The sequence below is a fragment of the Saccopteryx leptura genome, chromosome 5 (assembly GCF_036850995.1).
Source record: "Saccopteryx leptura isolate mSacLep1 chromosome 5, mSacLep1_pri_phased_curated, whole genome shotgun sequence".
Classification (NCBI taxonomy): Eukaryota; Metazoa; Chordata; class Mammalia; order Chiroptera; family Emballonuridae; genus Saccopteryx; species Saccopteryx leptura.
In genome coordinates, this window is record NC_089507.1 from 132,357,238 (window position 1) to 132,379,243 (window position 22,006).

General features: G+C 41.5%; 1 protein-coding gene across 2 annotated transcripts in view; it reads left to right on the top strand.

Moving 5' to 3' along the window:
- Positions 1 to 568: 568 nt before the first annotated feature.
- Positions 569 to 22,006, top strand: part of ITIH2 (inter-alpha-trypsin inhibitor heavy chain 2) — a 44,571-nt gene continuing 23,133 nt past the window's right edge. The window contains exons 1-11 of one of the 2 annotated variants that reach the window (XM_066384901.1): positions 569 to 767; positions 2,063 to 2,137; positions 3,809 to 3,841; positions 5,250 to 5,419; positions 9,931 to 10,035; positions 12,330 to 12,492; positions 15,290 to 15,397; positions 16,636 to 16,764; positions 18,197 to 18,313; positions 20,173 to 20,341; positions 21,044 to 21,169. In XM_066384901.1, coding sequence (XP_066240998.1) covers positions 684 to 767; positions 2,063 to 2,137; positions 3,809 to 3,841; positions 5,250 to 5,419; positions 9,931 to 10,035; positions 12,330 to 12,492; positions 15,290 to 15,397; positions 16,636 to 16,764; positions 18,197 to 18,313; positions 20,173 to 20,341; positions 21,044 to 21,169 — 1,279 coding nt within the window. In that variant the 5' untranslated portion in view covers positions 569 to 683. The remainder of the gene's footprint in view (positions 768 to 2,062; positions 2,138 to 3,808; positions 3,842 to 5,249; positions 5,420 to 9,930; positions 10,036 to 12,329; positions 12,493 to 15,289; positions 15,398 to 16,635; positions 16,765 to 18,196; positions 18,314 to 20,172; positions 20,342 to 21,043; positions 21,170 to 22,006) is intronic. The other variant, XM_066384900.1, reaches the window with a different exon arrangement.

Here is a 22,006-nt window from a genome sequence, read left to right on the forward strand (position 1 = left end):
AGCAAAGGCTGGTCAGGGCAGCAGAAACAGACACTGTCCTCTTAATCAGACTTTCGTGAAACGTCCTTACGGTGCAGGCTTTTGTATCCGGCGCAGCTGCTTGCTCGGTTCTCTGCATGAAATAGGCACTCAGTTACCAAAGCGAAGAACAAAGACAAGGAATGCTTTGCTCAGAAAAGCGTTCAGTTTCGTCTCCCACTTTTGCTAAATTCCTCCTGTTTCATTGAAATCAAAGAATTTTGGTTCCAGAAACTTCACTTAGTTGTTTTCTCTCTGACTCTATTTCTCAGTATGGTTTCTTACTTGGTTCCTTAAAGAGGATAACACTTATCTTTAGGTCTTTCTGATCTTATGAGGAACAGGAATCAGCAAAGGAGAAAAGAAGAAGCATGACCATCTGACCTTGACCTGCTCTCACAGCCCAGGGACTGCCTCCAGCTTTGCTGTTTGAATAACCTCTGGGTGTCCAACCCACCCCCACAGCTCAAGTTTGAATTGCAGGACAAATATTTGTCACATTTTTGAACAAAGTTTGAGAGCTTTCTTCTTCTTCCTTTTTTTTTTTCTTTTTTACTTTTTATAAAGGAACTGTTCTTTTCTGCTGTCCCTTTGAACTTGGTTCAGCAAGGAGTGGAATTCTCCCAGGACCCCACACTGGAGACTTTGCAAAGCTGTACAGCAAAATGGAATGGCCCGTGACAGTTCTCATCTGGTTCTTTCTTTCTGAATCACAAGGCTTTGAAATCCCCATTAATGGACTTCCAGAAGTAAGTACTTCCAGAAGCCACCTTGTCATTGGCCTGTATGTATGCTCAGAAACTAGCCTGATTCTGTTGCTATTCAAGGACAGTTTTTGATGGAAAGAAAATTTATGATAAACTCACCTGAGTAGAAGTATTCATTGTTATAATTACTGAACTGTGTATATACCTTTGAAAGCATTAACAGTTTTGTATGGAATGAAGTCAAGCTCAATGTGCTGGTCCCATCATGTAGCATTTATGGAGTATAGCTGGTCATTTCTTATCTAAAAAATGACAGTAATAATTTATCTAACTCAAGTGGTGTTTGAGAATTAAATGGCATATGTCAATTATCTAACCCAGGGCCAACACAAGGGAGCACTTAATAATTATTTGCAATGATGATGATGATGACAACGATGAAGACAACATACCATTATCATTTTTAAATTAAGAGTATAAGAAAACTCATTACCAAAGCACTATTGTTCTTCAAACTTAAGTGGACAATGATTTCAGTAATAAGGGCACATTAAATATTCCTGTTAAAGGGGAACACCTTCCTCTTTGGGCTGGCAGAGTGCAGGAATTATTCCCAGGGCTCAAAGTCTCCACTTTGATCCTTTGACCATTCCCACATGAGGAATGTCTTAGACTGAGTCATTTTGAAGGTCGTGCAAGAGCTATTTTGATGTCAGAAAAACAACATACATTATGGGAATATCTTTGGAGATGCAGCAACTTATAATACTTGCAGAGTGGATAATCTATAAAAAAAAAAGGTTAAAAAAAAACCAGAATAGCATATTTGCAGGGAAAAATATCACTTTGTCTGCTTAGAAACTACCATATTTTTCAATACTTTAAACACTACTGGAGTGTATTGGAAACCACCAGAATTGCAGCCAAGATACTAAATTCATTAGTGCTTCTTTATTTGCTTTTTACTGGTATTTATTTTATATCAACATTTTTTAATCCAGTGGATACTGGTTTGCATTTATCTATTCTAGACAGACAGTGTTAATGTCCCCAGGATCTACTCAGTATTTCTCCTAGACACCTACCTGATCACTGGCTTACTTTTACTCCTACCATATGTCTCATCATCTTCCAGAAAACTCAAAAATGATTTCTTCCTCTTAATAACTAGCAAACATGAATATATTAAAGAAATCATTGGTTAAAAATGTGAGGTTGCCCAGAGGTATAGGAAATAAGATAACATAATATAAGTTTATGCCTGTTACCAGCTGCCTCTTTCGCTCTCAATCTTTTTTATTAATAGAAATAAACATCGCAAATTCTTTTTTTTTAAGTTTGCAGAATATGGAGATCTTGTGGAACTGGCCCAAGGCAAATTTCAATTTGTGCCCGAGAACCGGAGGTATCAGGTATAGTAAGCCTGAAGTTCCAGAAGGAAAAAGTAAATGAGAGATCATGATGGAAATATTAGAGGAAGAAGTAAGATGATTTTTGCTAGATTATCTTAAGAGCTTATTTTTTTTAGCGGAGAAGAGTCCAGTGGTTTTACACCCAAGCCAAACATTGTCAAGGTGAAATCAATGAGACCTCCATATGGCTGTTATTGAACCCCAAACCATAATGGTCACCTTAGCCCCTTAAAAGATATATGTGTTTTCTTCAAATTTGCACATTATGGGGTAATTTTAGTGCATAATAAGGAAGACTTTTCTCTTGTGAGAGTGTTGCTTATCCCAGTGAAGGCAGACGTGCCCTATGCAGCCACACATTCTCTTTCTTCCAATCCCTGCTCTCTTGGGGTGTAGCTCAGAGAGCATGGGCGTGAGTCAGAGTACTGGCCACACTGAGGGCTGCACCCTGGAGGCCACCAGCAGCAGCACAGACAAAATCCTTTCATCCATGAAGGTGTTCTCCAGGAGGCCAGGAACGGTTTGGTTTCTCCCCCACTGAGCCTACATGCTGAGAAAGCAAGCATTTATGAAAGCAATCCAAGGTTGACTGATGACTTATTTCATATGGGTAAGATTTTTTACTTTCTAGAAGTCCAAATTTTTTTTGAAGACCAATGATATTAAAACCCAATAGGCAAGCCTCATGTCAGAGTCTTCATCTACCCAAAGAGAAAGCTCAGTCATTGAGAATTGCACACAAAAAAAGTCTAAAAGGAGGCAACTGTTGACCTCATTATATAACATAATACCCTTTAAAACCTCAGTTCCCCTATATCAGGCAAGCTAAGCTTATATTCAACACTTGATTTATTATTTTAAAATCCACCCAACATTACATGTTTATCCATCACTCTAAAGCCATTCAGCTTTCCATGCTCACAGGACAATCTTTCCCTCAATAACTACCGAGCAGAATGGTTAAAGTACAACATTTTCCACATACCAGTCACTGTGCTTAGTTAGCTCTGTGAAGGAGAAACACATTCAAATCCCTACTCTCATGTAGCTTAGTCTAATGAAGAGACAGACACGTATTCCTTCTGATTTGCTTTCAAGAAGGGCTATGCTTACTATGAAACAATGAGTGAAAGAAGCTTATCTAGTCTGGGAGTAAGAGGGGGTCAGACAGAACTTTACTGAAAAAATGCTATCTGAGGTGAGATCTAAAGGTGAGTCAAAGTTAGTATATTGAGGTAGGAGACAGGTCACTTGGAAGGTGGACTATTGCAGACAGCCGGATGGCATGTCCGTAGCCCCATGGTAGAAAGGGGCACCCGAATAACCATCTCAATGAATAAAAGATCAGTCAGACAAAGAGAATAAGGTTATATATGCTACTCGGCATGAGTTTGGTTGAGTATTTTCATTTAAAAACATATTATAAAAGAATGATGGGCATGCAACCCAAAAGGGGCTGAGAAATTTGTCCAGAGAAACACAACACACCAGTGGAAAATATTCTGGAATGTTTGATATTGATGTTTCAACAGCAATGAGTGAATTACAGCTCAGTATTGAAGAAAAAAACCTTCTTTCTTTCTTTTTTTTTTACTGAGAGAAAGTAATTCTTAGCGTCAAAGTAATAAGTAACACGTTTCTGAAGAATGATTATCTAACTTCCTTTCACAGAGAAGTGTCTCAGGAGAATCTGGAGAAACCATGGTAAGTTGACTCTGGTTTGGTTAAAAATTGATGCTGAAACGATTTTTCTGTTACCCATTATCTAGAAATCAGTGCTGTTGCCTCCTTCGTCTCCATCACTGAGAGCATTTACCTGACTTTCGAAATAGCCCTTTGCCCAATTCTGTTTGGAATGTGTCTGAAACTCAGCGTGAAGAGCACCGTGTGCTACATGCAGCCAGGAGAGGTGTTACCAAGAGCTTAAAATGCCGATTCTTTTTCTTTCCTCAAGTTTTGCCAACAGAGATTTTGCCCAAGCATATATATTTATCCCAACATAACAGTTTTGATTTTAAATGTGACATCTTACGGCTTTGGAGGGTAAAAGAGTAAGTGTGAGAAAGGAACTCTTAGACATGAAATGACCCAATTCCCTGAGATGTTCAAAGTCACGCTTCCCGTGGCAAGAAAATGTCAAAAGGAAGTGGTTTTCATTGGCTTCCTGCTCTGAACTGACAGGAATTCAGAGAAACACAGGTTTAAGGGGGAGGAAGAACAAATAATTTAGCCTGGGTGTTATTGTAGCTGGAGGTGAACTGGAAGTTGAGCTAATGGTTTCATCTTGAGTGAAAACGTTTGGGAGATGACACTCAGTAATAAAATAAGCAAATCCTTTTGGAGAAAATAAAGTAAAACCTAAGGTGGCTACTTGATTGCCATCGTCCTAAAAAAGCTTGCAATTCTCAGGCGCCTCCTGAAAGACGTGTGTTTGCAATTCCCTGCCTTTGAACATACTCATGAACTGTAGTAGTTTTACACTGGGGCTGCCTGAAATGAGTAGAGAAGGACCAGTGAAGGAGGTCCAATGATTGCATCAAAATGGTATTTTCTTGTCCTGCTAGCCTGTTTGCTGTTCACACCCATTAGTGTGCTCACATTTTGTTTTAATTTGGGGAAGAAGAGGACTGGGAGAAGATTAAATTGTAGTTGATAAACTCGAAGAAGGTAGATAACAGTATGGGGACCATGTGTGTCTTCCACCCACTGTACTGGTGGCTGAACGCCACTCTGGCGATGTAGCCAGAGTCCCCTCCCAACCCTGCGATCCTGTATCCTTTTTATTGCTATGACCCTGCATTTGTAGTTATTTCCTGAACTTTTTCAATCCAATCTTGCTTTCCACAATCATTTTCTGCTTGTATTTTAACTTTAAAAATTATTACTAATAGACTTATAGAGCTGAAAGGCATCTCAATAGATCTCAAAATTAAGGAAGACTTCTGCCTGGAGGGTATTTCAAGTTAGGAGAAGGCTTAAAATACCCGAGATATATACTTAACAATGCCTTAGGCTTGTTCATAATAAAATGTATGTCTCTTAACATCAAATACATAGTGAAGTTCTGTGTAATTTTTCTCTGGTTACAGTTATGCTTTCTTGCCAATTACAGGAAGATGTTGATCAAGTAACTCTTTATAGCTACAAAGTTCAATCCACTATTACTTCTCGTATGGCCAACACCATGATCCAGACCAAAGTGGTAAACAACTCCCCACAACCTCAAGATATCATGTTTGATGTTCAGATTCCCAAAGGAGCCTTCATTTCCAACTTCTCCATGTGAGTAACTAATGCATATATAACCGGAATTGGATTCTTCTACTCAGAATCATGGTTAGAATGAGCCTTAATGGTCAGCTGCTGCAGTTGCTCTCACTCTCAGAGCTTTGGACCCATTAGTTGTCAAGGATCACTGTGGAGTAAGTCCCCAAAATTGGTTTTTATTTAGAATATCAGAAATTGTGAAGGATTTGCTTTTCACTTTTAAGAAATTAAAGCAAACTTAAGCATCTCTATAGTAACAACCACCCACTTACTTACATATTGATGTACTTTCTTGGGGGGACAGAAATACAAGGAGTTGCCCTGGCTTCTAGAAAACTATATATGAATATGTGCAAGAGCAGTTCAGTGTCACCTCTCATATGGAGGAAAAAAGTAAGAACCATTGATTAAGTCCAATGGTTCAATCACCTATCCAGTGATTGAATTCCTCTGTCGTACCTCTGACAAGTGGGTTATCCAGATTTGGCGTGAATATCTCCTTAATTATAAACTCACCATTTCTCAAGGCAATCCACGCAATAGCTGATTGGCCTATTAGAATTATTTCTTATACTTAATTGAAATCTGCTCAATTTTCTGCCCAATTATTCTAATTCTACTCACAATTCTTTAAAAATTCTCTACAAAATACATATTGAAGGGTCCAAGAATGAAATGATACACTGTCTGAGACTGGCTTCAAAATAACAAAGGTGGAGAAAGTGGGGGTACAGATCATTGAAACTGGCTGAAATATTGACAATGGTGTAGTTCAGTGATGGTTTTCTATGTTTGAAGATTTCTACAATAAAAAAAGTTTTTTAACCACTGCAATCACATTCAAATAGTGAAGGCTAGTTACCTTGTCCCACCTGACAGCTTCATTTATCAAGGCTGAATGTTCCCTATTCCTTGAAGTGACCGGACAGCTTTCTAGCCCCAACCATTTGGGTGGCTGTGCCCAGAGTGCGTGCCACTTGGCCACTGTCCTTCTCCAGTGACTGGAATAAGCACAATGCTCTGCATATAATCGGGTTACTTTTTACTGAGACATTAGATTGAGTTACCCTTTTTCTGCTTTTGTCCTTCACACATGGATGTAATTAATTAATAAATAAATAAATAAAGGGTTCAAATACCATGTATGTTAGCTTCTAAAAACTGCAGTCAGTTAGCTATATTTTTAAACAAACCAAACAAGGTGGAAAGGGCATTATGTAACTCTGAATAGGTATCCTTTGAATTGGCATAGAAATTTATTTTTAAACATTTCTTTAGTCAACCTTTCCTCTTTTTTTTCTTTAAAAAATTTTTTTATTTGAAATTAAATTTAATGGGGTGACATTGATCAATAAGAGTACACAGGTTTCAGGTGAACATCTCTATAACATTTAAACTGTTGATTGCTTTGTGTGCCCATCACCCAAAGCCAAATCACTTCTATCTCTGCATATCTGTTTCTCTTTACTCCTCTCCCTCCCCATCCCCTTCCCCAGGTTTTCTAAAAAGCAAATGTAGAAAGAAAAACAAATGTAGTGGTATTATGTAACACCATGTCTGAAAAATTATATTTAAAACTATTTTAACATTTTTATTTTAAACCCCAAACCAGAACTCATTCTAAGTATATCTTCTTTCTATTTCCCTCTATTTTCTCCCTTTTTCACATATCATTCCATAGTAGATTTGAGTGATGAAAGACAGAATATCTCCTTGCTCTTATACTCATACAGTCTTGGTCTTCCTCTTACAGGGCTAAATTTATAAGACCAGAAAAGATAGCTGCTTTTTATATCACCATAATTTAATAGCTGTGCAGACTTCCATATCCAAAATATTTCTTCTGCCTTATTATCAAGGTCCCAAATATTCTACCATTAGAAATGATTTTCTTTAGTCTTAAACCTTATAATGATTTGATAGCAACAGTGCTATCAAAACAGTGCTGGGCACATAGGGTCTAGTTCTAGCTCAGTCTCTGATCAACTGTATCACCTTGAACAAGTCACTTTTCTCCTTGGCTCTGATTTCTCTCATCTAAAGAGGCAAACCTAGACATGTGCCTCAACAAGCATGCAATTGACATTTAGGACAGGAAAGTTTTTAGCCAAACTGCCCTCACACTGCAGAATGCATAGCATTCTTGGTGATAGCCAGCTAAAATTAAGGTAAGTAGAGATGGAGATGCAAAGAGAGGAATAGGTCCCCCAGGGAGATGGTAGAGGGGTAAACACAAACTTTGAAAAAAGGTTCCCTCACCAACAGCTTCCTCCAGCTTTTTTTACTCTCTGTAGCTCTTGTAGGAGAGCAAAATGACCCCTAACTCATAGAAGATTGATCCTAGAAACCAAATGTACGCCAGATAATTCGTGACTTATCATTACCTCTTCTTTTTTTTTTTTTTTTTTTTTTTTTTTTGTATTTTTCTGAAGCTGGAAACGGGGAGAGACAGTCAGACAGACTCCCGCATTCGCCCGACTGGGATCCACCCGGCACGCCCACCAGGGGGCGACGCTCTGCCCACCAGGGGGCGATGCTCTGCCCCTCCAGGGCGTCGCTCTGCCGCGACCAGAGCCACTCTAGCGCCTGGGGCAGAGGCCAAGGAGCCATCCCCAGCGCCCGGGCCATCTTTGCTCCAATGGAGCCTTGGCTGCGGGAGGGGAAGAGAGAGACAGAGAGGAAGGGGGGGGGGTGGAGAAGCAAATGGGCGCTTCTCCTATGTGCCCTGGCCGGGAATCGAACCCGGGTCCCCCGCACGCCAGGCCGACGCTCTACCGCTGAGCCAACCAGCCAGGGCCATCATTACCTCTTCTAAGCTCATTTGTGATTCAAAAGGATACCCAGAGCAACCTAAGTGCCCATCAATAGTCAAGTGGATAAAGTAGGCATAGTATATATATAAACAATGGAATATTAGCCATAAAAAAGAATGAAATCTTACCTTTTGCAACAACATGGATGGACATAAAGGGTATTATGCAAAGTGAATAAATCAGACAGAGAAAAACAAATACCATATGATTTCACTTTTATATGGAATCTAAAGAACAAAATAAATGAACAAACAAAACTGAAACAGACTTACAGATATAGAGAACTGACTGATGGCTGGCAGAGCGGAGAAGGATTGGGGGTCTGGGTGAAAAAGGTGAAGGAATTAAGAAGTACAAAATGGCAGTTATAAAATAGCCATGGGTATATAAAGTATAGCATAGGGAATATAGTCAGTGATATTGTAATATCTAAGTACAGTGCCAGGTGAGCATGAGACTTATGGGGATCACTTCATAAATATTTTTTTTATTCGTTGAGAGGAGGGGAGGCAGAGAGACAGACTCCTGCATGTTCCCAACCAGGACCTACTGACAAGCTTACTAGGGGACGATGCTCTGCCCATCTGGGGTGTTGCACCTTTGTTTAGCAACTGAGATCTTCTTTGTGCTAAAATGGAAGCCATGGAGTCACCCTCAGCGCCTGGGGATATCTTGTTCCAATCAAGCCATGGCTGCAGGAGGGGGAGAGAGAGAGAGAAGCGAGAAGGGGAGGAGTGGAGAAGCAGATGGTCACTCTCCTGTGTGCCCTGACCAGGAAGCGAACTTGGAACACCCACAAGCCAGGCCAATGCTCTACCACTGAGCCGACCGGCCAGTGCTTCACTTCAAAAATTATATAAATAGGCCCTGGCCCGTCGGCTCAGTGGTAGAGCGTCGGCCTGGCGTGCAGAAGTCCCGGGTTCGATTCCCGGCCAGGGCACACAGGAGAGGTGCCCATCTGCTTCTCCACCCCTCCCCCTCTCCTTCCTCTCTGTCTCTCTCTTCCCTTCCCGCAGCAGAGGCTCCACTGGAGCAAAGATGGCCCGGGCACTGGGCACGGCTCCTTGGCCTCTGCCCCAGGTGCTAGAGTGGCTCTGGTCGCAACAGAGTGACGCCCGGAGGGGCAGAGCTTCGCCCCCTGGTGGGCGTGCCGGGTGGATCCCGGTCGGGCGCATGTGGGAGTCTGTCTGACTGTCTCTCCCCGTTTCCAGCTTCAGAAAAATACAAAAAAACAAACAAACAAACAAATTATATAAATATTTAATCACTTTGCTATACAACGAAAACTATTATAAAATAATATTGAATGTCAACCGTAATTTGAAAAGTTTTAAAAAAAAGTTTTTAAGAGCTACCCGAAGAGAACAATGCTTAATCTAAAGGGTAAAATTTAAAAATGAGGAAATATTTTAAACACAAGCAGCACTAATGAGGGGAAGCTTTTAGAACGGGAGCCTGCATGTCCCTCTCATAAGGCACTACCAGATAGAGAGACTCCTGCCTACATGTCCCTCTCATATGGCACTACCAGATAAAGAGACTCCTGCCTATGAAACATGCAAAGTCTCCTTCTCTTCTCTTCCAGGGGAAATGATCATTGCCCCCATTCAGTATATCGACCTGGTTGGCATGTTGGTTTGTTTTATTGTTTGTTTTGTTATTTTTGTTTGTTTTACTGTTCAGATCAACTGGTGGCTTTCTGTCATTTTCTAGGAGTGTGGATGGCACGACATTCACTAGTTCCATTAAGGAGAAAACCGTGGGCCGAGTGCTCTACTCACAGGCAAGAGCAAAAGGCAAAAGCACTGGGTTGGTGAGGTAAGGCTGGGCCACAGGCCCGGGTCCTCATGCCACTGGTGTCCCCTCCCCTCCCCATTCCCTTCCTGGAGAGCACAGCAGCCCCTGCCCCGAAAGGCGAAAGGCGCGCTGCCGTATAGTCAAGTGGTAGAGTTACCGTCCCGACTTCTATTTCCTAAGGCCTCTCTGCAACTGAGCGTCCTTACATAGCTTCCTTACATAGCAGGTGGATCCTGTAACTAACGTTGATTCATTAAAAGAGTGAGGAGAAAAACTACAGAAATATTGGCGATCTGGTGACAACATTTACCACATAGAGCTGACCTCTAACAAGTAGTTTGAACCGCACAGGTCCTCTTACCCCCGGATTTTTCCCAAAAGAAACAGACAGCCGTTCACATCCGCAGATTCAACCAACCTTGGATGCTAACGGTATTTTTGCCATTCCCAAGCACAGATTGCCAACCTGGAATAAAAAATACTGTTTTCTACACGCAGTTGGTTGAATCTGTGGCTGTGAATCCTATGAATAGGAAGAGTAGACAGTAAAGTCAAAAGTTACACGTGGATTTTCTACTGCACTGTGGTTGGCACCCTTAACCTCCCTGTGTTGTTCGAGGGTCACCTGTACACAGAAAGAAAGGTTTGGAATTTGTTTGAATGATTTATTTTGCCTTATTTTTGTGGGGTAAGCCTTTCTCAGCACCAGTTGCTTAGCTTAGATTCTGTTTATATTTTCTCTTTCTGATCTTACACACTAGGAATGCCAAACCACCCTCTAAAAGACAGCCTCTCCAGCAAAAAACTTCAAAGGAATTTTCAACCCATCATTTTGCACACTGCATATCTGATCTGGCAGATTCTGCCATCCATTATTCCTTCATCTCCTGCTCCTCTTCTACATCCCCAAATTCACCTTTACTTGAAATTCTTTTCATTTCATTCATGCCTTTCTTCATTCATTCAATGAAAATTCATTGAACTCTGTACTCAGTTATGTCAAAGGTGACAACACCACAGCAAACACTCCAGCTAGCAGAGAGCACAGCGAAGGAACTTATAGTATAGAGGTAGCTCTAATAGATAGATACCTAACATACATAACTGTGTGACTATTGTGTGTAACAGCTAATGGGGCAAGTGCTAATGCAAAGAGGGCACAAAACCCTATGGGAGCTCAAGTGTACAATTCTGTCTAGGAGTCCTGAAAAATCATCACAGAGGCCTGATGTTTGAACTGAACACAGATAGATTGTAAAAATTTATCCAGATGGAGAAGGGAGAAAAGAAATTACAAAGAGAAGGACTACCTCCAGCGTTGATCTAGGTTACTTGGTTCTTTTATCTTTAGGATATCATTGTGTTATCTTTATCCATCACTTTGACCACATTGTCCACTCACTTGTTTTTCATTTTACAAATATTTACTAGTAACAGAAACTTTTCTAGCTACTGCAGACACAGCAGAGACCATGGAGCTCATGTTCTAGTCTGCTCCACAGATAATAAGACCTCTCCTCTCAGGCTGTCCTAAGGTGTGCATGCCAGGCCGGCTCACCTTTTTTCTTCAGCCACCTGATATCCTAAGCTGACTTCCCTGATCCCCAGTGGGCTCATTATCACAGTCTCACCTTGTTTAGTCATTTAATATTTAAAAAATATTCATTGTGTATCTTAATGCTCAAATCACCCTCATTTGATAATTTCTCTTAAAAACCATAATCATTTCAAGATCAGTGATGGCACTGGACTTGATATCCACATGACTAAATAAGGCCTTATGCTGGAAATACATATTCAACTTGATGAAGGATTAGATTTCTTTCTGAAGTCTTTCAAAAATATAAAGAATTCCTAGAATGAGTCTATAGTGCAACAAAGGAAATGTCATTGAGTTATCTAAAATTTGGTGTGAGTCTCGGCCCAACAATTGACTAGCTATATAATCTTGAGCAGATTACCAATTCTCTATCAGCCTTATTTGTTATGAAATGAGGGTACTGATACCCATCTGGCAGAGCTGCTTTGCAAGCTATAGTGACTTGTGTCAAGTTTCTAGCACATAATAGGAATCAATAACTGGTAGATTTTTGCAAATGACCCTCAAATCTGTAAAAAGCTCTAGAAGAAAATGATTAAGTAGGAGAAGAGTCTAAAATCATTGATGGAATTAAATTTATATGGAGGTTTTAGCATACTGTTTATTTTCATGTACAATTAAGCAGGTGTGATTGCCCAGGAAGGCTTAGCTACCCTCTGCCCAGATTCTGGGTCTCGTGCATGTGATAACTTACATTGGGGGCTCACATCTTTAGGAGCAGTGTTCTTGATATGGAGAACTTTAAAACTGAAGTGAATGTCCTCCCTGGAGCAAAGGTGCAGTTTGAACTTCATTACCAGGAAGTGAAGTGGAGGAAGCTGAGTTCCTACGAACACAGGCTTCACCTGCAGCCAGGACGACTGGCCAGGCACTTGGAGGTAAGCCTGGTTGTGCAGTGACACCAACCTTTCATGGTTCTGCTGTTCGTCACTCTTTGTGGTGCTCGATGCCACTCAATTCTGCAAGACAGATTGGTGTCCTAAAAAGGCTATGAATTTGGAGTCTACAGGCCACTTTCTTACTGATTTTAATGCCAGCTCAGCTTTTTTTTTTATAGTGTTTGAGAAATGTATTTATTAATATAGAAATAAATTCATGATAAGCTGTTATTAGGAACATGAAAACTACAAAAAGATATATAAACTCTGCTCCCTTGGGGATTAAAAATGTATCTTGGTATATCTGGGGTTTATTCTTGGTAATGCTGGTAAAAGTAATTTTATTGTTGTAGATTTGTTTCTCATTATTTCTTTTTTTCTAATTTAGAAATTCAATTTAATGGGGTGACATTGATCAGGAAAAGTACATAGATTTCGGTGAACATTTCTACAGCATTTGAATTGTTGTGTTGTGTGTCCATCACCCAAAATCAAATCATTTTCCATCACCATATATTTGTCCCTCTTTACTCCCCTGCCACCCAACCCCCGACCCCTGGTAACCACTTCACTTTTATCTGTGTTTGTTTGTTCAGTCAGCTTCTTATTAGATATGTCAGTTTTCTAGCACTGCTGTAACAAACGACCACAAACTAGGGATCCTAAAACAACAAACTGGCTGGTTAACTCAATTAGTTGAGAGCATTGTCCCAAAACAACAAAGTTGCAGGTTCAATTCCTGGTCAGGGCACACAGAGTAACTGGAAAAAAAAATGCACGACTGAGTGGAACAACAGACAAATGCTTTCCTTCCCCCTCCCTCTCTCCTTTCCTCTCTCTCTCTCTCTCTAAAGATCAATAAAGGTTAAGCCCTGGTCAGATAGCTCAATTGGAGCATTGTCCCAGAGTGTGGGGGTTGCCGGTTCGATTCCCCAATCAGGGCACATACAGGAGCAGCTCAATGTTTCTGTTTCTCTCTGCCTTTTTCAAACAAACAACAAATGAACAAAACAGAAATTTATTCCCTTGCAGTTCTGGAGAATAAAAGTCTCAAATCAACCAGTTGGCAGGGCTACACTTCTAGAGGGTATAAAGGAGAGTCCATTTTTTACTTTTTTTTGGTATCTGGCAGCTGCTGGCATTGTTTGACATCTGGTTTCATGGACAAATCAGTCTCTACATCTATGGTTACATTACCTCCTCTGAGTGTCCCAAATCTCCCCCTTCTCTCTTATAAGAACAGTTGTCATTGGATTTAAGCCCCACTGGAGAGTACAAGATGATTTCATCTCAAGTATCTTCTTTTTTTAAGTGAGAGGAGGGGAGGCAGAGACAGACTCCCGCATGCACCCTGATCAGGATCCAACCAGCAAGCCCCCTACAGGGCGATGCTCTGCTCATCAGGGGAATTGCTTGTTGTTCAGAAACTGAGCTATTCTAAGCACCTGAGGTGGAGGCCACAGAGCCATCCTCAGAGCCCTGGGCCAGCTCACTCCAATCAAGCCATGGCTTCGGGAGAGGTTGAGAGAGAGAGAGAGAGAGAGAGAGAGAGAGAGAGAGAGAGAGAGAGAAAGAGAGAGAAAGAGAGAGAAGCAAAAGAGAGAGAAGTGGAGTCACTTCTCCTGTGTGCCCTGACCAGGAATCGAACCTGGGACATCCACACACTAAGCCAATGCTCTACCACTGAGCAAACCAGCCAGGGCCATCTCAAGATTCTTAACTGTGTCTGTAACAACCTTTTTTGAAATGAGGTAACATTCACAGGTTCCAGTGACTTGATATAGACATCTTTTGGGGTACTGTCATTTAACCCACTACACTGGCCATTTGACATGGGACAGGTTATGCTGAGCGTTCATTTGTACAAAGGGTACTGTCACATATTTTGTCATGAGGCTAAAAAACAATATGGCAATGTCAGCTGAAAAGCTGGAGCTGACTGAAGCTGTTGAAAGTCGAGAAGCAGTGAATAAAGCATTGAGAGCTCAGGACCTGATTTTGAAGTGTGGCTTGACCACTTACTAGTTAGGTGACCCTGAATCTCTCTTTCTTCATTTGTAAAATGAGAAATAAAAATAAGAACATAATAGATAATAATATCAATGAGACTTAAATGAGCTTCTACATGTTAATTGCTCAATACAGCACTTAAAGCATGTATAGAAAAATGGCATCTATGACTATGGTTTTGCCAAGGATCACCAAAAGTGATTTCCTCGTATTAGCTCTTCTCAAAGCAAAAAGACAAAGAAAAGGTAAAAGGCCCAGGTATGGGGGTGAGGGTGATCTGTTATTGATAGATCTACAGAGTAAATGTAGAATCATTTAAAAATGGCTTGCCATTTTCTTTTATTCTTTTTCTTTTTGTAATAGAATAGAATGGAATGGAATGGAATAGAATGGAATGGAATGGAATGGAATGAAATGGAATGGAATAGAATAGAATAGAATAGAATAGAATAGAATAGAATAGAATAGAATAGAATAGAATAGAATAGAATAGAATAATAGAATAGAATAGAATGGAGTGGAATAGAAGACAGGAAATTAATTCCAGAAAAATGAAGCAATAGAATGTGACTATTGAGTTGTCCAGAGAGTCCTCAGCATCCGTGGTGAAATGCAGCATCATATCCCAGAGAATTAAGGAACATGCAGAAGTGATTATGGAACCCTGGTAAGTCATCCTTGGAAAACTTGGAGAAGAGAAAACCAGCAGAGGACTTAGCAATTGTACTCTTTCACAAGCCTTGAAAGATATGTGGATGCTTTGAATAATTTTCTTTACCATCTCTAGGTAGACGTGTGGATTATTGAACCTCAGGGATTGAAATTTCTTCATGTTCCTGACACATATGATGGCCATTTTGATGGTATTCCAGTCATATCTAAAGGACACCAGAAGGTAATCACAAGCACTGCATGTTGTAGAGTCCAAGTGGTCTCTAGGCATGGGTTCTGCTCTCCTCTTGTGCCCTTAGGAGTAAAAAAGGGGCCAGGTGTTGAGCTGTGGGAACTATGTGAAGAAGCAGTGATCCCTGAGCAAAGTCTAAGGTCTTCCACAGGACCTACAAAACAGAACTCTCAATTGCTTTATTGCATTTTGACAAGTGACAGTCCCTTTTGGAGACTCATTTCTCCCCAGTCATCTGCTTGACCAGTAACTTATAGAAAGCTTTGCCCTGTCTGGATAGCTCAGTTGGTTAGAGCATCATCCCCAAATGAAAAGGTTGTTAGTTCGATCCTCTGTCAGGGCACATACAGAAGCAGATTGATATTTTAGTCTCTCTCCTTCCTTCCTCTCTCTCTAAAATCAATCAATAAATTAAAAAATAAAATAAAAGACAGCTTTCACATAACATACGGTGGATTTACATTAGTCTTAGCAAAAGATATTCAGTTTAATTCTCTCTGCCTTAATGGCTAATAATAACCAAACATGGAACAAATTCCTCTAAGAACCTTTCAGAACTAGAGCTGGTAGCCATTTCTTCCATGAGAGAATAGAGGAATGCTTTGAATCTCTTTTAAAAGGCTTGAAATCTGGGCCCTGCCAGTTGACTCAGCAGTAGAGCCTCAGCCTGGCATGTGGAAGTCCTAGGTTCGATTCCTGGCCAGGACACACAGGAGAAGCGCCCATCTGCTTCTCCACCCCTCCCCCTCTCCTTCCTCTTTATCTCTTTCTTCCCTTCCCACAGCCAAGGCTCCATGGGAGCAAAGTTGGCCTGGGTGCTGAGAATGGCTCCAGTTGCAGTGGAACAAGGCCCCAGATGGGCCGAACATCGCCCCCTAGCGGGCATGCCAGGTGGATCCAGTCAGGCACATATAGGAGTCTGTCTGTCTGTCTCCCACCACCCCACCACCCCCCATGCCCCACTCCTGCTTCTCACTTGGAAAAATACAAAAAAAAAAGGCATGAAATCTGGTTAACAGCCCCACAGGCTGCCAGATGCTCCCCTCACGTGCCCTGGCACTGTCCCTCCCATCAGTAACAGTACTGTCACACCGCCTGGGTACAGAATGTTCATCGGACAGTTGGGTTATACTCCTTTACCTGGGGGCACAAGAAGGTGCAGTTGTCAATACTTCACCTGTGGAGGGATGGGAACAGAGACCAGGCTCTGATATCACCGCTCTTTCCAGGCCCATGTGTCCTTCAGGCCCACCGTAGCGCAACAAAGAAAATGTTTCAACTGCTCTGAGACGGCAGTGGATGGAGACCTGGTGGTTGTGTACGATGTGAACAGAGAGGAGAATGCTGGGGAACTTGAGGTGGGTGAAACAGACTCTAGGAGAGCTGCATCACTGAGGCCAAAGAAGTGTCTATTGAACAAATTCCCTGGCTTCTGCATAGTTGCTAGCTGCCCAGGCAAGTGTCAAGGTTGCAGAGAAAGGACTGAAATCATATTTTTCTGTTGCTATGCATTATCTTTTCACAACAAGAAAACTGAATAAAAGGTCATTGAGTCTCTTGTCCTTGTCCCAGAAAGATTCGTGAAGGCCTTATATGAAGAATAATAGAAAATAACAAAATGGCAATTTTGCATAGCATTTCAAGGCTCTTTGCAACTAGATTATCAAAGAAAACACAAAAGCCATGAGGTTGGGCAGAAAGCACAACCAAAGCCTAGAGAAAGATCTGGGCCAGTGGTGAATTCCAGGATCATTGTTCATTGTGAGATTTCCTGAAAAGTTTCCTTTCCCTTTTTTTGTTGTGTCTTCAGTGTGTGTATGTATTTTCCTGTGCTAAGGTGGAGCCCTGGGAAGGTATCCGAAAACCTGTACTTCTCTCCAAGAACAGGGAGGTAGGAAGTATCCACAGCTACACATCGTATAGGGGAACCCTATAAAATCTTGGTAGAAGCCACCAGAGGGCAGTAGAAAGAGGAGAACCAACCATTACAGTCTGCAGCAGAAGACAGAGATTGATCAGGTGCCCAGCTGAATTGGCTTCCCATTCACCTCAAAAACCATCTAGAGTGCCCATAAAGGTCCATTGTGCTCTGCCCTGCTGACCATCTACCCTAATTCTCTGGTTGCTTGAATTCTGTGGTCCTGTTGTGCTGGGCCCCAAGAGTGCCCAGAGTGTCACTGCACTGCCTGGTGTTCTCCACCCAACCCTACCCACCCTTAACCCAGCCCAGCCCATATGTTAACAGGTTCAGTTCAATCTCACACTCAAGTTAAGAATAGATGCTATTTGCTTGGGAAGGACTCCCCTTTCTGAATTAGATGCTTCCCCACTGGGCATTCTTGAAACCTTTATTTTCCTGATAGTAGCACTTACCAACCAGAGTTGCAAATGCCTTTTTACTTGTCTGGACCCTGCACTTACATGCGAGCTCAGGAGGACAGGGGCTTTGCCTGATTCACCGTTGACTGGCAAGGTTCCTGGAGCAGAGGCTGTCAGTGAAGACTGGGTAGACCGAATGGGAGAGGAGAGGAGAAGGGAGGAAGGGGAAGAGAGGAGAGGAGAGGAGAAGTGAAACACCCTGAGGAGTTAGCCTGCTGAGAAGGAAAAGAAGGAGGAAACAGGAAGAAGGGAGAGACAGATAGACACCAAACTGCCACCTTTGTTCTCTTAACAACTGCCATGCCTCCTGCTTACCATGACCCACCTCTCCTTTCTTAGCCCCGGGTCCCTATCCTCCTACATCCTAAACATTAGTGATGGTTTAGCCAACAAATATATTCTATTTTTCAGGTATTTAATGGCTATTTTGTCCACTTTTTTGCTCCTGACCACATGGACCCAATTCCCAAAAACATCCTCTTTGTCATTGATGTCAGTGGCTCGATGTGGGGTGTAAAAATGAAACAAGTAAGTACCCCTTGTTGGCACGCTACATGGAACTCCCTACCTTCTTTGATCCCCTCCCAACAATGCAGTCATTCATGCACCTTACCCCCAGGGCCTGTTTTAGACAGCTTGGGCTGCTATAACAAAGCACCACATGGCTTATGAATAACAGAAGTTTATCTCAAAACTCACCTTTTGGCCTGACCAGGTGGTGGCGCAGTGGATAGAGTGTCGGACTGGGATGCGGAGGACCCAGGTTCGAGACCCTGAGGTCGCCAGCTTGAGCGCGGGCTCATCTGGCTTGAGCAAAAGCTCACCAGCTTGGACCCAAGGTCGCTGGCTCGAGCAAGGGGTTACTCGGTCTGTTGTGGCCCCACGGTCAAGGCACATATAAGAAAGCAATCAATGAACAACTAAGGTGTCCCAACGAAAAACTGATGATTGATGCTTCTCATCTCTCTCTGTTTCTATCTGTTCCTATCTGTCCCTCTCTCTGACTCCCTCTCTGTCCCTGAAAAAAAACAAAAAAAAAAACTTAAAACTCACCTTTTGGAAAAATTTCCTCAGTATAACATCTTTTCACTCTGACCATGCTTCTGCTCCTTGTCTTTTGGTTCTTCTGCATAACATTTTACTTTAATATCTTGCCATTGTTCACGAATAACTTTGAAATAATTATATGCATATCTTTTCTAATTATACTGTAATTCTTTGAAGGAGGCCATCCTGTTTCCTGTTTGGAGTTCAACATAGGCTTGTTCGGCATTAAATGGTTGTAAATGCAAACAAGGAAATTTCTTATTCTATTCATCAATCCATTTATTTAACCAGTTTGAACAATGTACTATCTATTTATTTATTCACTCATTCATTTTTTCATCCATCCATTCATTCAGCAACCATTTCTGACCAAATATTCACTAGTCTTCTAGTATCCAAAAAAGGAAAATATATGGCCTCTGCCCACTGTACTGATACTCTAAAATTAGGTTTCTCAACAATGTCATTATTGACACTTTGGATTAAATAATTCTGTGTTGGTATGGTCCACTTTCTATGTTGCAGGATGTTAGTGATCAGGGTCTCAACCCACTAATTGTCAGTAGCACCACCCCTTGGTCATGACAATCAAAAATGTCTTCAGACATTGCCAAATGTCCTCTGATGGGAAAACTGCCTTCAGTTGATAACCATTGCCCTAATATAAGTTTATTCATTGCTTCCTTCCTTCATTCATTCAACACACATTTGTTAAGTATGCACTATGAGTCCGACACTTAGTTCATATCAGTAACAGAATCAACAAAAAACTTTTTTCTAAAAAATCAACCCTGCCCTCATGGAGCTTAAATCCTGAAGGAAGGGGGACAGAGAATAATGATAAACATAATAAGTAAACTTAAAAGTATCTTTCTTCAATGGTGGTAGTGTGGAAAAAAAATCTTTTTATAAAAGAAGTATGTTAGGAATCAAGGGTCCCATGTGCAGGGAGGTGTTGGTGGTTTGAAGAGAAAGGTAAGAAGTAGTTGAAGAGAGTGCATAAGTATATGGACTTGTGATGTACATTTGATTTTCAGACACCACTAAAGGGGAACCTAAGGATCACAGTACATTGTGACCCTTAACTTAAGGTAAGACTAGTCAAAGCCATCGTACGTAACAAAGTAAATAATCGTTTAAGTCTGAAAATGCAGACTATCCATGTTCAGAATAAGTGAGAGGTAGGTTTGTGTTGACTCAGATGGGTTTAAGAGGTTTTCTGTAAGAATTATAGTGTCAGTCAGTACTTGAAAGATAACTAGGATAAATTCTTGGCCTTCTTAGTTTCTTCTCAGGCTCAGAGCTTGTTTAACGAGAACTTTCTTTCTCTTTTGAACTAGACAGTGGAAGCAATGAAAACCATATTGGATGACCTGAGAACTGATGACCAATTCTCTGTGGTTGATTTCAACCACAATGTGCGAACCTGGAGAAATGATTTAGTCTTAGCCACCAAAACACAGGTTGCAGATGCCAAGAGGTATATTGAGAAAATCCAGCCCAATGGAGGTAAGTGGATTTACCCTAAAGCCCAGTGAGAAACTTCCATAAGGTTCAAATCTTGGTTCACTGAAGAAATATTATTTCTTACACAGTGCTCTTTGCCCCGTCTGCAATGGTCTGTCTTAAATAAGGCACATATTATTAAATGATGAATACTAAGTTCATTGCAAAAATACTACACATGACAAGTTTTAAATTATTCCAATCTTTCAGAAAAGAGTATCAATAGATGACACTCACCTTCTCATTACTTGCATAGCATAAAATGTAACTGTCTACAGAACAGTATCCAAGTCTGTCAGCAAGGCTGGTTTAGGTGTCTTCAATTTGGTGTTTAACAAGATGACAGACTGTGTTTTGAAAGGGCTAACTCATCTCTAAGGGAGTAGTTTACTATACAGGGAGTATTTTCCTTCACTAGGGAATCTTAACCAGCTTGGGAAAAGTTGGTGTCACTTGCAAAGCAATCAAATGATTTGGGTACTGAATAAATTATTCTTTTTAAAAAATTGTCATTGAATTTATTGAGGTGACATTGGTTAATAAAATTTTATAGGATTCAGGTTTGCAATTCTATAATACATCTAGTCTCTTTTCTAAATTATTCTTGAGTAATTACCAGACAGATGAAACTGAATTCTAGATGGGATTGTTTCTGTGCAAAGAAAGAGCATATAACAGAACAAGCACGTTATATTATTTTATCAGGCACAAATATCAACGAGGCGCTCTTGCGGGCCATCTTTATTTTGAATGAAGCCAATAACTTGGGAATGCTGGACCCCAACTCAGTATCTCTAATCATTTTGGTTTCTGACGGCGATCCAACAGTAGGCAAGTGGTTCTTGAATTTTCTAGTACAAATATTTTTTACTGTCATTTCTTGGGAACATGATTCGTTTACTGTGGGACATCTAATGGCAGTGGGCTGAGTTTCTAAACCATTTTTAAAGCCACCCTTCTTACAAAACAGACTTCCTTTGACCCTGAAACATCCTGCTGAAACCAGTTCCCAGACAATTTTTAGTGATGCCCTTGATTGTCACGTCTGCAATGCGGGGGAACTTTAATTTTAATCTGAACTGTATGCTATGACAATTGCTAGTAAAATGCATTTCTTTCCTCAACTTAAGGTATAGGACATGGTGAACAGGAGTGTGTGTGATGAGAATGGGTCCCAGGACTCCAGCTGTTCCTGTGGAGTCCTCAGTAATGTATCTTTTTTTTTTTTTTCTTCATTTTTCTGAAGCTGGAAACAGGGAGAGATAGTCAGACAGACTCCCGCATGCGCCCGACCGGGATCCACCCGGCACGCCCACCAGGGGCGACGCTCTGCCCACCAGGGGGCGATGCTCTGCCCATCCTTGGCGTCGCCATGTTGCGACCAGAGCCACTCTAGCGCCTGAGGCAGAGACCACAGAGCCATCCCCAGCGCCCGGGCCATCTTTGCTCCACTGGAGCCTTGGCTGCGGGAGGGGAAGAGAGAGACAGAGAGGAAAGCGTGGCGGAGGGGTGGAGAAGCAAATGGGCGCTTCTCCTGTGTGCCCTGGCCGGGAATCGAACCTGGGTCCTCCGCACACTAGGCCGACACTCTACCGCTGAGCCAACCAGCCAGAGCAGTAATGTATCTTTGTTGTTCTCCACACTTCCCCCAGGTCCTCACCACAACCA